General features: G+C 39.7%; 1 protein-coding gene across 1 annotated transcript; it reads right to left on the reverse strand.

Moving 5' to 3' along the window:
• Positions 1-231: 231 nt before the first annotated feature.
• Positions 232-3,063, reverse strand: LOC139188567 (uncharacterized). The gene is made up of 2 exons (XM_070806178.1): positions 2,896-3,063; positions 232-1,089 (listed from the first exon to the last, which is right to left on the reverse strand). Exons 1-2 carry the CDS (start codon positions 3,061-3,063, stop codon positions 232-234), a joined length of 1,026 nt encoding a protein of 341 aa, XP_070662279.1.
• Positions 3,064-16,454: the final 13,391 nt, after the last annotated feature.

The following is a 16,454-nucleotide window of genomic DNA, read 5'->3' on the forward strand; positions in this document are numbered from 1 at the left end:
AGCATCAATTACATCAATAGCAAAACATGAATGGTTTTCATTAGGAAACTTCATAGAATCAGAGAGATTGAAATTAATAACTTCCCCATCAAATTCCATCGTCAGAGTGCCATTATAGACGTCAATCTTCGTCCTAGCAGTCTTCATGAATGGCCTTCCAAGGAGGATGGGTAATGAAGGGGCATGGTCCGATTCATCCATCTCAAGTACGTAGAAGTCCGCCGGGAAGATCTAATGATTAACCTGCACTAACACATCTTCCAAAACTCCCTTTGGATAGGCGTTAGATCTATCGGCTAATTGTATGATTACCCCATCGTTTTTCAACGCTCCTAGGTTCATAGATGCATAAATTGAATATGGCATGACATTTATAGATGCACCTAGGTCTAACATAGCAGATTCAAACCTAGAATTACCAATAACACACGGAATTGTAAAACTACCCGGATCTTTGCATTTTGGGGGCAGCTTGCGTTGTAAGATGGCTGAGACGTTTTCACTTACTTTGACCACCTCCTTGGTCGAAATCTTCCTCCTATTGGTGCAAAGTTCCTTCAAGAACTTGGCGTACCTCGGGACTTGCTTGATTGCATCCAAAAAGGGGATATTGACTTGAACTTTCCGAAACGTCTCCAAAATGTCTTTTTCCGCTTCTTCTTTCTTTGTTTGCTTAAACCTACTAAGAAAAGGGACATTTGCAGGGAAATCATTAGTAGAAACTGAATTTGACACGTTTTTACCTTTATTGGATGAATTGGACGAATTGGGATCACTTGGAACTTGCGGCACATTTGGTTCCACCTTGGCCGTGACTGGCCTTTGTTCCTCCTCTTCAATTCTCAACTCTTCCTCCTCGTTGGAACGTGGCTTGGATGGGTTGAGGTCAGATCCGACTTGCTTTCCACTTCGCAAATGCATAGCTTTTGCAGATTCAAATCCACCTTTCGGATTGACCACCGTTGAGCGAGGCAACCTTCCTTGCTCACGAAATTGCCCCATGAACTCGGCAATTTGTCCCACTTGCTTCTCCAAGTTGTCCACCCTCTTGTCTTGGATTTGCCTCTCTTTGTTTTGAGTTTGGACTTCCTGCGTCAAAGTAGTAAGTAATTGAAAAATCTTATCATTATCACTTGAATTACCTACATTGCTTTGGGCAGGTTGTGCTTGGACTTGTGGTGGTGCCAACGGCTTTTGATAGAACCCCGGGGGTTGTTGCCTAAATCCGTCTTGTTGTTGGCCTTGTTGGGGGTCTCGCCATTTGAAATTCGGATGATCACGCCAACCGGGATTGTAAGCATTGGAAAACGGATCCCCACGTGATTGATATTGGTTGCCATATCCCACGGCATTGAGTGTTTCCCATCCTCCATTCTCGATTAATTGTGGGCACTTGTCCGTAGGGTGTCCTTGCGTGGAGCATACGCCACAAGAAGCTACGGTTTTGACTTTTGGACCTTCCACCACCTGAGAAAGCAACGTAGTAAGGTTAGCCATTTGATTTTGAAGTTCAGTTATGGCACTTACCTCATTGACTTGTTGTTGCCGTGGCATGCTCCTTTGTCCAACACCTTCGTATTGTTGAGCGTTCAACGCTCGATTAGCAATCAACATCTTTGCAGCTGTAGGGGTCTTATCCACCAATGCTCCTCCCGCCGAGGCATCTAGCATTTGACGTTCAATTGGTAGAAGTCCGTCGTAGAAGTATTGTAGAAGTAGTTCCTCCTTCATTTGATGCTGTGGACATGAAGCAACAAGAGATTTAAAACGTTCATAATAAGTAGGAAAGGATTCACCTTCATCTTGTTGAATGCCACTTATCCTTTTACGTAGGAGGATGACTCGAGAAGTTGGGAAAAACTTCTCCAAGAAAGCTCGTTTCATGCTCTCCCATGACGTGACAGTTCCGGGAGCCAATTCGTACAACCAATCTTTCGCCTTCTCTAGGAGAGAAAAGGAAAAGGCCTTCATTTTCAAGATGCTCTCATCCACGTTCACCGGAGTCATGCTTGAGCAAACGACTTCAAACTCCTTCAAATGCTTGTTCAGATCTTCCATGGACAGCCCATGGTACTTCGGAATGTGATGTAACAAGCTTGACTTCAATTCAAACTCGGCAGTTTTGTCCTGAGCCGCCCTAGGGTATTGGATACATAGAGGTGCGGCATTATCCAATCCCGACGCGGAAAGCTCCTTGATCGTTCGGTTGTCCACTGCTGATAGGAGCATATTTATGCGCCTTAGTTAGCTAGTTCTTATGCATTTTCGTTATGTTTTCTTTGTTAAAGTAGTCTTTTAAGCTACTTTCATGTGTTTTCAGGTTTAAATGACATATTACATGAAATGATGCAATTTGGAGCTTTTGGAGCAAAAAGTGAGCTTGGATTGAAAAGGACAGGCTTGGAACACAAGGTTGGGATGAAATTGAAGAGTTGAAGATTTGAGGTTTCCTACTTGAAGTAGGAAAGCTAAGCCTAAAAGTTTCCATTTTGGGTTGATCTTTCCTAAACCGGAATGGCCTTGCGTTTGAGCAACATTAGAAGGTTCCGAAGCGTTGGAAGACACAAAGAAAGGTGTTAGAATATTTTCTCATCCTTGCCGTGGGTTAGGGCTTAATTTCTCTTGGTTTTGGGCTTTTTAGAAGCCCTATCCACATTCCCACTAACCAGCCGCACCTTTCCCCTTCTAGAACACATATTTCCTTGCCTTGCAAGGCTTTCTAGAAGCCCTAACCCTAGCCCACTTAATTGCCGCACCCTAGGCCCTTTTCTCACCAAATTTCTGATTGTTTAACCTATTTTTCTGGTGGATTTGGGTTTCTAGAAACCCTAATCTGATTTGCTAGGGTTTTTAAGTGCCTATATATATATTTCTACACCTAGCCGCACACATCACCTCTCCACAATTCAGAAATTCATCCAACCCTATATTCCCATTCCTTGCCGCAGCCACCATCATCCTTATACCCTTAGCCGCCACTCCTCCATCCATTCCAGCCATTTCCCACACCTTGCCGCAACCCTTCTCCACAACCATACACCATTCTACACCTCCATACACCATCCATACACCTTGCCGCACCACCATACTATCCTAACTCCCTTCCAAACCCAAAATCACATCCAAAAATCCCCTAAACCCTCTCTGCCGCAGCAAGGAGAAGAAGAAAGAGGAGCTTGATGTGCAGAATTCAAAGTGGAATTGTTGGGCGTTTTAGGTGTAATCTTTCTTATGTCTTCGATGTTTCAATTCAATAAACTTTGTGTTGTGAGTATGAGGAACTAAACCCCCTTAGTTGGGGGGTAATTCGAAACCATGTACATGCTTGCAATATGATTTGATTACATTCAGTTGTTATTTCATGAGTTGTGGATTCAATTCGTTCATCTATTTGATTGATAACTTATTTGTGTATGTTGATTGAGAGTGCACGCTTAGTTTTCATGCATGAATATGATGCTAGATTATGAGGGAGTTTCACCTAATAGTTACAATCTTATAATCACAAGTAGTGAAGATCGCTTGAAAACGATCGTGTTGAATGAATTCTTGGCATAAGTTTCATGCAATTCATAGTAACAAATGCTTCGTCAATGCTTATGTTTTTCATAGAACGTAATGATTCTTGCTTGTATCTCTATTATGCAATTCATGTAGGGAACTTGTAGGGAATGTTTTGGGTTGTCGTATGCAATCATCCAACTTAATAACTTGTGGAAAAACTGAGGGTTAACTAGTGCAATTCACGGTTAATTTGGGGTTTTGAGTATTCATAATTCATTGGAAGAACAACTGATAATCGTTTTGTTTGCAAGTGTGACATGTGTGGAGAAGAACCTCCTAACTAGCCTTTTATCCATCCTTTTATTAAAAAACGTTCTACAATCTGTTTAGTTTAAAGTTTCTGTTTTGTTTTCAATTTTCGTCCAAAACAAATCCCCCTTTATTTTGAAGTCTTAGATTAGTTAGAAAGTGTTTTGATTTGTGTTTCTAAGTGTTTTGATTCAAGTTTTCACTCAAATTCGTCCAAGTTCTTGTTAGGTTCTCAAAACTGCCCAGAAAGTGGTTTTTAGGCAGTTTTGAGTCATTAGGTTGCTGTTTTGAGTTTTAGGTTTGTTTAAGTGTTTTAACCTTTAGTTTTGCATTCTTTGAGTCTAGTTTAGTGGTTTAAACTTTGTTTTTGAGTTTTTAAGTCAATTTCCAAGTGTTTAGCAATCCCTCCTAATCCCCAGTCTAGAACGATCCCTACTTACATCTCTACTACAATTTGACAAAAGAGGGTTTAATTTGTGTGCTTATCTATTTCGCATCAAATTTTTGGCGCCGTTGCCGGGGATTAGCATGCTAATCCCTTGGATTGTTTTTGTTCCTTTTATTTCACTTTGTAAGACTTTGTGTAAGTTTCTGACCTAATTTTGTTTCTTGTTTCTTAGGTACTAATGTATGACTAGAAGCTCTCAAACGATTCGTGCGAACATCTTGGATTTTGACGACGATTTTGAGAGGAAGTTGAGAAGAGTTAGAAACCAGCAAGAACACCATCCACCAAATTCCGAATCTGACCTTGAAGAAAACGTACAAGAAGAGGAGGAGGAAGCCACGACAGGGATATTTGAAGAAGTCCAAGGCATGGCAGTGGACAACCGTACACTCAAGGAGCTTTCCGCCTCAGGTTTGGATAATGCCGCACCCTTGTGCATTCAATACCCCATGGCTGCCCAAGGTAAGACGGACGAGTTTGAATTAAAGTCAAGCTTGCTTCATCATATTCCTAAATACCATGGCTTGTCCATGGAAGATCCTAACAAACATTTGAAAGAATTTGAAGTAGTTTGCTCTAGTATGACTCCCGTCAATGTTGACGAAAATATCTTGAAGATGAAGGCTTTTCCATTCTCTTTGATGGATAAAGCCAAGGATTGGTTATACGAGTTAGCTCCCGGCACTGTCACTTCTTGGGAGAGTATGAAGAGAGCGTACTTGGAGAAGTTCTTTCCAACTTCTCGCATCATCCTCCTACGCAAAAAGATAAGCGGAATTCAGCAAGAAGAAGGTGAGTCTTTTCCTACATATTATGAACGATTTAAATCACTTGTTGCTTCTTGTCCACAGCATCAGATAAAGGAGGAATTGCTCTTGCAATATTTCTACGAGGGCCTCCTACCTCTAGAACGTCAAATGCTTGATGCTTCGGCGGGGGGAGCATTGGTGGACAAAACACCCATGGCTGCCAAGGTCTTGATTGCTAATAGAGCGTTGAACGCTCAACAGTACGAGGGTGTAGGCCAAAGAGGACCCTCACGGCACCAAGTACATGAGGTAAGTTCAACTTCCGATCTTCATTCACAATTGGCTAATCTTACTTCTATTGTTTCACAGATGGCCGAGGGAATGAAGATGCAAGGACCTGTGGTATGTGGCGTATGTTCTATCCAAGGACATGTCTCCGAAAAATGTCTTCAACTCATCGAGAATGGCGGATGGGAGAGTGCGAATGCCATTGGGTTTCAAAGCCAAAATCAGTCAAGACATGATCCATACTCCAACACGTATAATCCGGGGTGGCGAGACCACCCAAATTTCAAGTGGAGGGATCCCCAACAACCTCAAAACCAAGGAGGCTTTAGGCAACAACCCCCGGGTTTCTTTCCCAAAACCTACGGCCTACCCCAAAATCAAGCCCAATCCGGCCCAAGTGCCTCAGGTACGTCTCTTGACAATGATGCACTTCTTAAGATACTAACTAAGTTGTCTAATGGGCAGGAAGATCAAGCTAAGGCTATGCAAAACCAAGATAAAAGGGTGGATCAACTTGAGAAACAAATTGGGCAGATTGCCGAGTTTGTAGGTAAGTTTCGAGATCCCAGACAACTTCCTAGTTCCACCATTTCAAATCCGAAGGGAGGTTTCGAAAGTGCAAAAGCAATCACCCTAAGAAGTGGTAAGGAGGTTGGGGCAGGTTTTTCATCAAAAACAGGTCATAACGAGGATGAAATTTTGCAAATGGAAGAGGAGGAATCAAGGTTGCCCACGGCAAAGGTGGTTCCACCTTTGCCGCAAGTCCCTAAGGCCCCAAATCTGCCCAATTTGTCCCACAAAGGTAAGAATGTGTCAAATTCGGTTCATACTAATGTTTTCCCTTCAAATGTGCCTTTTCCTAGTAGGTTCATGCAAACGAAGAAAGAAGAGGCAGAAAAGGATATCCTTGAAACCTTTAGGAAAGTTCAAGTTAACATACCTTTGTTAGATGCAATCAAGCAAGTTCCGAGGTATGCTAAGTTCTTGAAGGAGTTGTGTACCACTAGGAAGAGGATGTCAACTAAGGAAGTGGTAAAGGTAGGTGAGAATGTGTCCGCCATTTGCAACGCAAACTACCTCCCAAATGCAAAGATCCAGGTAGCTTTACCATTCCTTGTGTCATTGGGAATACTAGATTTGAATCTGCCATGCTTGATTTAGGTGCTTCTATAAATGTTATGCCATATTCCATTTATGCATCTATGAACTTAGGAGCATTGAAAAATGATGGGGTAATAATACAATTGGCCGATAGATCTAACGCCTATCCAAAGGGAGTTTTGGAAGATGTGCTTGTGCAGGTTAATCATTTAGTCTTCCCGGCGGATTTCTATGTCCTCGAAATGGATGAATCGGACCATGCTTCTTCACTGCCCATTCTACTTGGAAGGCCATTCATGAAGACGACCCGGACAAAGATCGACGTGTATAGTGGAACTTTGTCCATGGAATTCGATGGGGAAGTTGTTAATTTTAATCTTTCTGATTCCATTAAATACCCCAGTGAGGACCATTCATGCTTTTCTATTGATATAATTGACTCTTTGGCGCAGGGATATCTCGACGATTTGAATGACGATGCGCTTGAAAAAGTCATTACACGAGGCATGGAATTCAAAACCAAGGGGGCAGATTATAGTGTAACCCACGGCATACATGGACTAGGCCATGCCGTGCCCCCTAGTGAGGATCTAATTGAAGTTGTGGCTGCCCTTGAGTCCTCACCTAAGCTTGATGGTAAGTATACTACCCGTGAGTCCATTCCCATTTCGACTAACAAATTACTTCCATCCATAATTCAGGCACCTATCCTTGAACTCAAGCCTTTGCCAAGCCATTTGAAGTACATTTTCTTGGGAGAAAATGAAACACTACCTGCCATCATTTCCTCCTCCCTCACGGCACAAGAGGAGGAGAAATTGCTTCGAGTTTTGAAGGAGTTCAAATCTGCCTTAGGTTGGACATTGGCCGACATCAAAGGTATAAGCCCTACGACTTGTATGCATCACATATTTCTTGAGGAGGGGGCCAAACCAACTCGAGAGGCTCAACGCCGTCTCAACCCTCCTATGATGGAAGTTGTGAAAAAGGAGATCATAAAGCTTCTAGATTGTGGGGTTATCTATCCAATCTCGGATAGTAGGTGGGTTTCGCCCGTTCAATGCGTACCAAAGAAATCCGGAGTGACGGTGGTAGCTAATGCCGAGAATGAGCTTGTCCCTCAACGTATTCAAACCGGTTGGAGGGTGTGCATTGACTATAGGAAGCTAAACACCACCACGAGGAAGGACCACTTCCCATTGCCGTTCATTGACCAAATGCTTGAGAGGTTAGCGGGTTATGCTTTCTATTGTTTTCTTGACGGTTATTCTGGTTATAATCAAATTGTCATTTCACCCGAGGACCAAGAAAAAACCACTTTTATGCCCGTTTGGTACATTTGCATATCGTCGCATGCCTTTTGGTTTATGTAATGCACCTGCTACATTTCAAAGATGCATGATGAGCATATTTTCTGATCACGTAGAAAATATAATTGAAGTGTTTATGGATGATTTTAGCGTATTTGGTGATTCGTTTGATAGCTGCTTGCATAATCTAAGTTTGATCTTAAAACGTTGCGTTGAAACTAACCTTGTTCTTAATTGGGAAAAGTGTCATTTTATGGTTAAACAAGGCATCGTTTTAGGTCATATAATCTCTGAAAAGGGTATTGAGGTTGATAAGTCGAAAATAGATCTTGTACGTCACTTACCCTCTCCGACTTCGGTTAGAGAGGTTCGTTCGTTTCTTGGCCATGCAGGATTTTATCGTAGGTTTATCAAAGATTTCTCAAAGATAGCACAACCTCTTTGCCGACTCCTACAAAAAGAAGTGGCGTTTGAATTCACCAAGGAGTGCACAGCATCATTCGAGCTCATGTGTGATGTGTCCGACTATGCTTTAGGAGCTGTTTTAGGACAAAGAAAGGACAAGAGGCCGCATGTCATTTACTACGCCTCCCGGACGTTGAACGATGCACAATTGAACTACTCCACTACGGAAAAAGAACTCCTTGCCGTTGTCTTTGCTTTAGATAAATTTTGATCATATCTAATTGGAACTAAAGTAATTGTTTTCACTGATCATGCAGCTCTGAAGTACTTGCTCACCAAAAAGGAGGCCAAGCCACAGCCTATTCGATGGATATTGCTACTTCAAGAGTTCGACATAGAGATTCGGGACAAGAAGGGAAGTGAAAACGTGGTGGCTGACCACCTAAGCCGAATGGTGCATAATGAGGAGTCTTTGCCGATTTTGGAGACATTCCCCGATGAACAATTGCTGTCCATTAAGGTTAGTGCACCTTGGTATGCCGATATTGTTAATTTTTTGGTGTCAAAACGTATTCCAAGTGAGTTCACTAGGCACCAACGTGATAAACTTAGGCATGATGCACGGTTTTATGTGTGGGATGATCCGTACTTATGGAAATTTTACCCCGATCAGATTATACGTCGTTGTGTGCACGATTCTGAATGTCATTCAATTTTGAGTTTTTGTCACACATATGCATGTGAAGGGCACTTTGGCACACAACGCACAGCCCTTAAGGTGTTACAATGTGGATTTTATTGGCCTAGTATTTTCAAAGATGCTAAAACTTTTTGCTTAACATGTGATAAATGCCAACGAATGGGTGGTATTAGTGCTAGGGACCAAATGCCGCAGGTTTCTATCCTAAATGTTGAAATTTTTGATGTTTGGGGTATTGATTTTATGGGTCCTTTTCCTTCTTCGTATGGTTTTACATATATTTTGCTTGCGGTTGATTATGTGTCGAAGTGGGTGGAAGCAAAGGCCACCCGAACTAATGATTCTAAAGTGGTTGCAGATTTTATTAGAACTAACATTTTTGCGAGGTTCGGAATGCCACGAGTGATCATTAGTGACGGAGGGTCACACTTTTGCAATCGGACCATTGAAGCGTTATTGAGGAAATACAGTGTCACCCATAAGGTTTCTACACCTTACCATCTTCAAACTAATGGGCAAGCCGAGGTTTCCAACCATGAGATCAAGCAAATCTTAGAGAAGACCATTGGGCCAACGAGGAAGGATTGGAGTCTACGACTTGATGACACACTTTGGACGTATCGTACGGCGTACAAAACACCCATTGGGATGTCCCCCTTCCGACTTGTCTACGGAAAGGCATGCCATCTTCCTGTTGAATTGGAGCACAAAGCACTTTGGGCCATCAAGAAGTTTAACATGAACCTCGAGGAAGCAGGAAGTCAAAGGAGATTGCAATTGAATGAGCTTGATGAGATACGGCACGAGGCGTACGATAATGCAAGCATTTACAAGCAAAAGACCAAAGCTTTCCATGACAACATGATCCGTGGGAAATCATTCTCAATTGGGCAGAAAGTGCTATTGTTCAATTCCTGTTTACGTTTGTTTCCTGGTAAGTTACGTTCTAAGTGGATTGGACCGTTTGTTATTACTAACATATCTTCTTATGGTGCCATCCAGATTCAAAGTCTCAAAACAGGTCATGAATTCCAAGTGAACGGACACCGTTTGAAGCCATATTATGAGAGCTTTGTTGAACAAACCGTGGATGATATTTCTTTGGGTGCCGTGGGCACAAATGGAGAATGAATGGGCTTTTCGTCCGGCTGTACGACGTAAAAGAAAGCGCTACTTGGGAGGCAACCCATGCAATTCAACAAAGGAAGACCAAGGAATTACTCCAATTCCAGATTTGCGTTCCTAAACTCTTCACTTTGTTGTTTATTTCGAATCTGCCTCTTTAGTTGTTTTAGTTGCTGTTTGTGTGTTTCTTTTTGTTTAGTGTGATTTTATGCTTGAAACATTGAGGACAATGTTTGATTTAAGTGTGGGGGGGTAACTAAGTGTTTTAGATGCAAATTCGTGGGATTTTATCACCCTTAACTTGGAGACTTGTAACTTGCTGTTTTTAAGTGTTTTTGAGCAGTTTTTGATGCAAAAATCCGAAAATCACATAAAAATTTGAAAAATTTGTTTTAAAAAAACCCAAAAAGAGTTGTTTTTGTGTGTTTGTTTGTGTCTTAGGGTACCTTCCAACACAATGATGAGGATTCGGTTTGTAATTACATGGCTGTTAAAGAGAGTGATTAACATGGATGAAAGTTTGATTTACTCTTTGTTATGCTTAGTTGTGGTTATAACTTATGAATTCACATGCAATCATAAAAGAAAAAAAAAAAAGTTTTTGTAACATGCTTGAAGGAAGGAACTCAAACTAACGCTACAACCGTGTGAGACTTGAGCCTAAACGTTTATTTGGAGAGTTAAAATCTGTGCATTCTTTGTTTTCTAAAGTCGTTGCATGATCTCATTATTCTTTGCTTGGTTGCTACTTAGAAGGCGTTTCATCATTTAGTTCCAAATGCTAGAACTCATGCCCATTTCATTTAAAGCATGTTATTGATTTGCATAACACACATTCAAGATGAAGTTGTGTAGTGACCACCACCTTAGCCAAAAAGCCGTGTGCCCTATGTCATTATGTTTTGTAGGTTTTTAACCCCATTGAGCCTTGTTAGCCTTCGTTATTTGTTAACCCATGTTCTCCTCACCTAGCCTAGATTAGGACCATCCATACCTTGTTCTCAAAGCATAGTAAAGCATGATTCAAATTGAATTCCTTTTGATTTATGTTGGCAGAAAACAAGTGTGGGGGAAGTATTTCTTTTGTGATTTTGTATGCCATAGGCACGTGTGGAAAGAAAAAAAAAAAAAAGAAAAAAAAAATTCGTGGAAAAAGAAAAAAATGAAGAAAAAATATGAGAAGTATGAAAAAAAGAGTTGAAAAGTTGAGACAAAGACTTCCAAAGTATTGTTTGTTGAAGTAAGGGTCCAAAACAATGAATTTGACCCTGAGGAGTTGTTTAAGTCTCCCACTTGTGTGTTAAAGTTAATGTCTGCAATCTAAGTGAATTCTAAGTCTCAATTTCATTGCTTTGCTTACTATCGCTTGAAGAACGGTTGTTTTCCTTATCCTTTCCTTGTTAACCAATACCCTGAGCCCCATTACAACCCTTAACTTCTATCTTGAGTGTTATGTGTTTCAATTTGTGGAGTTTGAATTTGGTATGAGCATATGGTGTCACTGGTTCTCGCATCTAAGTAGTAGCATTCCATTCATGAGATCATATCTAAACATGCTTCTTAACTCTAGAAATTGCGTTCTTTGTGATACATATATGTGAGCATTCGTTGTCATATCTACATCAATCTTCTCACATATGACTAGTGTAGGGTGTGGAGTTAGAAAATCTGAGTGAAAATAGAGTGTATATCTTGTAAGGAATTGAGGGAATTCTCTAAGGCATGTTACTACATTCAAAGCATTGTTTTAATTGATTACTTGTGAACTAGTGAGTAGTGGCTTTAATTAAGTATGTGCTTGTGTAAAGATGACTGAAATCTGTGGGGATAACAATCTTTAACATGTCATATGCATTGGAAATCCCTGAGGCAAACGTTGGAAGGTTTAGGTTTTGTTTTGGTTAGTTTGTTTCGTTTTGTTTTCTTTCTTTTGTTTGTTTTGCTCGAGGACTAGCAAAAGCTAAGTGTGGGGGAATTTGATAGGAGCATATTTATGCACCTTAGTTAGCTAGTTCTTATGCATTTTCGTTATGTTTTCTTTGTTAAAGTAGTCTTTTAAGCTACTTTCATGTGTTTTCAGGTTTAAAGGACATATTACATGAAATGATGCAATTTGGAGCTTTTGGAGCAAAAAGTGAGCTTGGATTGAAAAGGACATGCTTGGAACACAAGGTTGGGATGAAATTGAAGAGTTGAAGATTTGAGGTTTCCTACTTGAAGTAGGAAAGCTAAGCCTAAAAGTTTCCATTTTGGGTTGATCTTTCCTAAACCGGAATGGCCTTGCGTTTGAGCAACATTAGAAGGTTCCGAAGCGTTGGAAGACACAAAGAAAGGTGTTAGAATATTTTCTCATCCTTGCCGTGGGTTAGGGCTTAATTTCTCTTGGTTTTGGGCTTTTTAGAAGCCCTATCCACATTCCCACTAACCAGCCGCACCTTTCCCCTTCTAGAACACATATTTCCTTGCCTTGCAAGGCTTTCTAGAAGCCCTAACCCTAGCCCACTTAATTGCCACACCCTAGGCCCTTTTCTCACCAAATTTCTGATTGTTTAACCTATTTTTCTGATGGATTTGGGTTTCTAGAAACCCTAATCTGATTTGCTAGGGTTTTTAAGTGCCTATATATATATTTCTACACCTAGCCGCACACATCACCTCTCTCCACAATTCAGAAATTCATCCAACCCTATATTCCCATTCCTTGCCGCAGCCACCATCATCCTTATACCCTTAGCCGCCACTCCTCCATCCATTCCAGCCATTTCCCACACCTTGCCGCAACCCTTCTCCACAACCATACACCATTCTACACCTCCATACACCATCCATACACCTTGCCGCACCACCATACTATCCTAACTCCCTTCCAAACCCAAAATCACATCCAAAAATCCCCTAAACCCCCTCTGCCGCAGCAAGGAGAAGAAGAAAGAGGAGCTTGACGTGCAGAATTCAAAGTGGAATTGCTGGGCGTTTTAGGTGTAATCTTTCTTATGTCTTCGATGTTTCAATTCAATAAACTTTGTGTTGTGAGTATGAGGAACTAAACCCCCTTAGTTGGGGGGTAATTCGAAACCATGTACATGCTTGCAATATGATTTGATTACATTCAGTTGTTATTTCATGAGTTGTGGATTCAATTCGTTCATCTATTTGATTGATAACTTATTTGTGTATGTTGATTGAGAGTGCACGCTTAGTTTTCATGCATGAATATGATGCTAGATTATGAGGGAGTTTCACCTAATAGTTACAATCTTATAATCACAAGTAGTGAAGATCGCTTGAAAACGATCGTGTTGAATGAATTCTTGGCATAAGTTTCATGCAATTCATAGTAACAAATGCTTCGTCAATGCTTATGTTTTTCATAGAACGTAACGATTCTTGCTTGTATCTCTATTATGCAATTCATGTAGGGAACTTGTAGGGAATGTTTTGGGTTGTCGTATGCAATCATCCAACTTAATAACTTGTGGAAAAACTGAGGGTTAACTAGTGCAATTCACGGTTAATTTGGGGCGTTGAGTATTCATAATTCATTGGAAGAACAACTGATAATCGTTTTGTTTGCAAGTGTGACATGTGTGGAGAAGAACCTCCTAACTAGCCTTTTATTAAAAAACGTTCTACAATCTGTTTAGTTTAAAGTTTCTGTTTTGTTTTCAATTTTCGTCCAAAACAAATCCCCCTTTATTTTGAAGTCTTAGATTAGTTAGAAAGTGTTTTGATTTGTGTTTCTAAGTGTTTTGATTCAAGTTTTCACTCAAATTCGTCCAAGTTCTTGTTAGGTTCTCAAAACTGCCCAGAAAGTGGTTTTTAGGCAGTTTTGAGTCATTAGGTTGCTGTTTTGAGTTTTAGGTTTGTTTAAGTGTTTTAACCTTTAGTTTTGCATTCTTTGAGTCTAGTTTAGTGGTTTAAACTTTGTTTTTGAGTTTTTAAGTCAATTTCCAAGTGTTTAGCAATCCCTCCTAATCCCCCGTCTAGAACGATCCCTACTTACATCTCTACTACAATTTGACAAAAGAGGGTTTAATTTGTGTGCTTATCTATTTCGCATCAGCTGCCATGTCTTCCACTTCCTCTTCAAATTCAGAAACAGACTCGGAACTTGCACTTGATTCACCAGGTTCCGGGTTCTTCCTCTTTCGTCTCAACTCACTCTCAAAATCGTCGTCAAAGTCTAAAATATGTTCGTGAACCGGATTAGAACTCCGAGTCATAAATAAGTACCTAAAACAAGAAACAAAATAACATAAGAATCTGATCTAATAAGAAAAACGAAAATAACAATCCAAGGGATTAGCAAAGTTGCTAATCCCCGGCAACGGCGCCAAAATTTGATGTGAAAATTAAATAGCACTCAAATTAAACCCTCTTTTTATCAATTGTAGCAATGTATGTAAGTAGGTATCGTTCTAGACCGGGGATTAGGAGGGATTGCAAAATCACTTGGAATTGACTCAAAAACATAAAAACAAGTTTAAAACACTAAAATAAACTCAAAGAATGCAAAACTAAACTTTAAAACACCAAAACAGCTTAAAAAGGCTTAAAAACAGCAAGAAACAACATTTGAAATTATGGGTGACAAACCCTACGAATTTGCATCAAAACACTTTGGTTACCCAAAATTTGATGTGAAAATTAAATAGCACTCAAATTAAACCCTCTTTTTATCAATTGTAGCAATGTATGTAAGTAGGGATCGTTCTAGACCGGGGATTAGGAGGGATTGCAAAATCACTTGGAATTGACTCAAAAACGTAAAAACAAGTTTAAAACACTAAAATAAACTCAAAGAATGCAAAACTAAACTTTAAAACACCAAAACAGCTTAAAAAGGCTTAAAAACAGCAAGAAACAACATTTGAAATTATGGGTGACAAACCCTACGAATTTGCATCAAAACACTTTGGTTACCCAAAATTTGATGTGAAAATTAAATAGCACTCAAATTAAACCCTCTTTTTATCAATTGTAGCAATGTATGTAAGTAGGGATCGTTCTAGACCGGGGATTAGGAGGGATTGCAAAATCACTTGGAATTGACTCAAAAACATAAAAACAAGTTTAAAACACTAAAATAAACTCAAAGAATGCAAAACTAAGCTTTAAAACACCAAAACAGCTTAAAAAGGCTTAAAAACAGCAAGAAACAACATTTGAAATTATGGGTGACAAACCCTACGAATTTGCATCAAAACACTTTGGTTACCCAAAATTTGATGTGAAAATTAAATAGCACTCAAATTAAACCCTCTTTTTATCAATTGTAGCAATGTATGTAAGTAGGGATCGTTCTAGACCGGGGATTAGGAGGGATTGCAAAATCACTTGGAATTGACTCAAAAACGTAAAAACAAGTTTAAAACACTAAAATAAACTCAAAGAATGCAAAACTAAACTTTAAAACACCAAAACAAACCAAAAGACTCAAAACAGCACCAAAACACTCAAAACTGCCTTAAAAACACAATCTGGGCAGTTTTGGACACTAAGCACCAAATTGGACGAATTTGGGTTTTAACTTGACCTAAGCCACTTAAAAACACAAACTAAACACCTACTAACTAATTTTGACACTTTAAAACAAAGGGGGATTGGTTTTGGACGAATTTAAAAACAAAACAAACTTTGTAAATTAGAACAGATTGTAAAAACGAATTTGATTTAAATGGGTGAATGGAAGGCTAGCTAAGGGGTTCATCTCCACACATGTTATACTTGCATACAAAACGATTTCCAATTGCTTTTCAATAAACCATGAATTCTCAATGCCCCAAGTTAATTAGGTCCGCTTAAATTAACCCTCAGATTTTCCTAACGTTATTGAATTGGATGATTGCATACGACAACCCAAACATTCCCCACAAGTCCCCTACATGATTGCATAATAGAGATACAAGCAAGAATCATTAAGTTCTATGAAAACCATAAGCATTGACGAAGCACTTGTTACTATGATTGCATGAAACTTATGCCAAGAATTTACTTAACGCGGTTGAGATCATCAACCTTTACTACTTGTGAATATAAGTCCATAACGATTAGGTGAAATTTCCTTATATCCTAGCATTCACTTTATGCATAATAATTAAGCGTGCACTCTCAACCAACACACATAAATCAATGTAATTCACATAGATAAGTAAATTGCATTCACAACTTATGAAACGCAATTAGAAGTAATCAAATCATATTGATAGGAGCATATTTATGCGCCTTAGTTAGCTAGTTCTTATGCATTTATGTTGTGTTTTCTTAGTTAAGTTAGTCTTTTAAGCTATTTTCATGTGTTTTCAGGTTTTAAGGACAAAGTAAGCAAAAAGATGCAATTTGGAGCATTTTGGAGCAAAATTGAGCTAGAATGGAGCTCATGCATGTGGAGCACAAAGAATGGACGAATTTGAAGGATTGAAGAGCTAGGATTGTGTTTCAAAGTTGAAGACTTGAAGAAGCAAAGTTTCCTAATTGAAGATGAAATCCTAGTCAAACATGGATTCCTAGTTGAA

The sequence above is a fragment of the Malus domestica genome, chromosome 10, assembly GCF_042453785.1.
Source record: "Malus domestica chromosome 10, GDT2T_hap1".
NCBI classification, from domain to species: domain Eukaryota; kingdom Viridiplantae; phylum Streptophyta; class Magnoliopsida; order Rosales; family Rosaceae; genus Malus; species Malus domestica.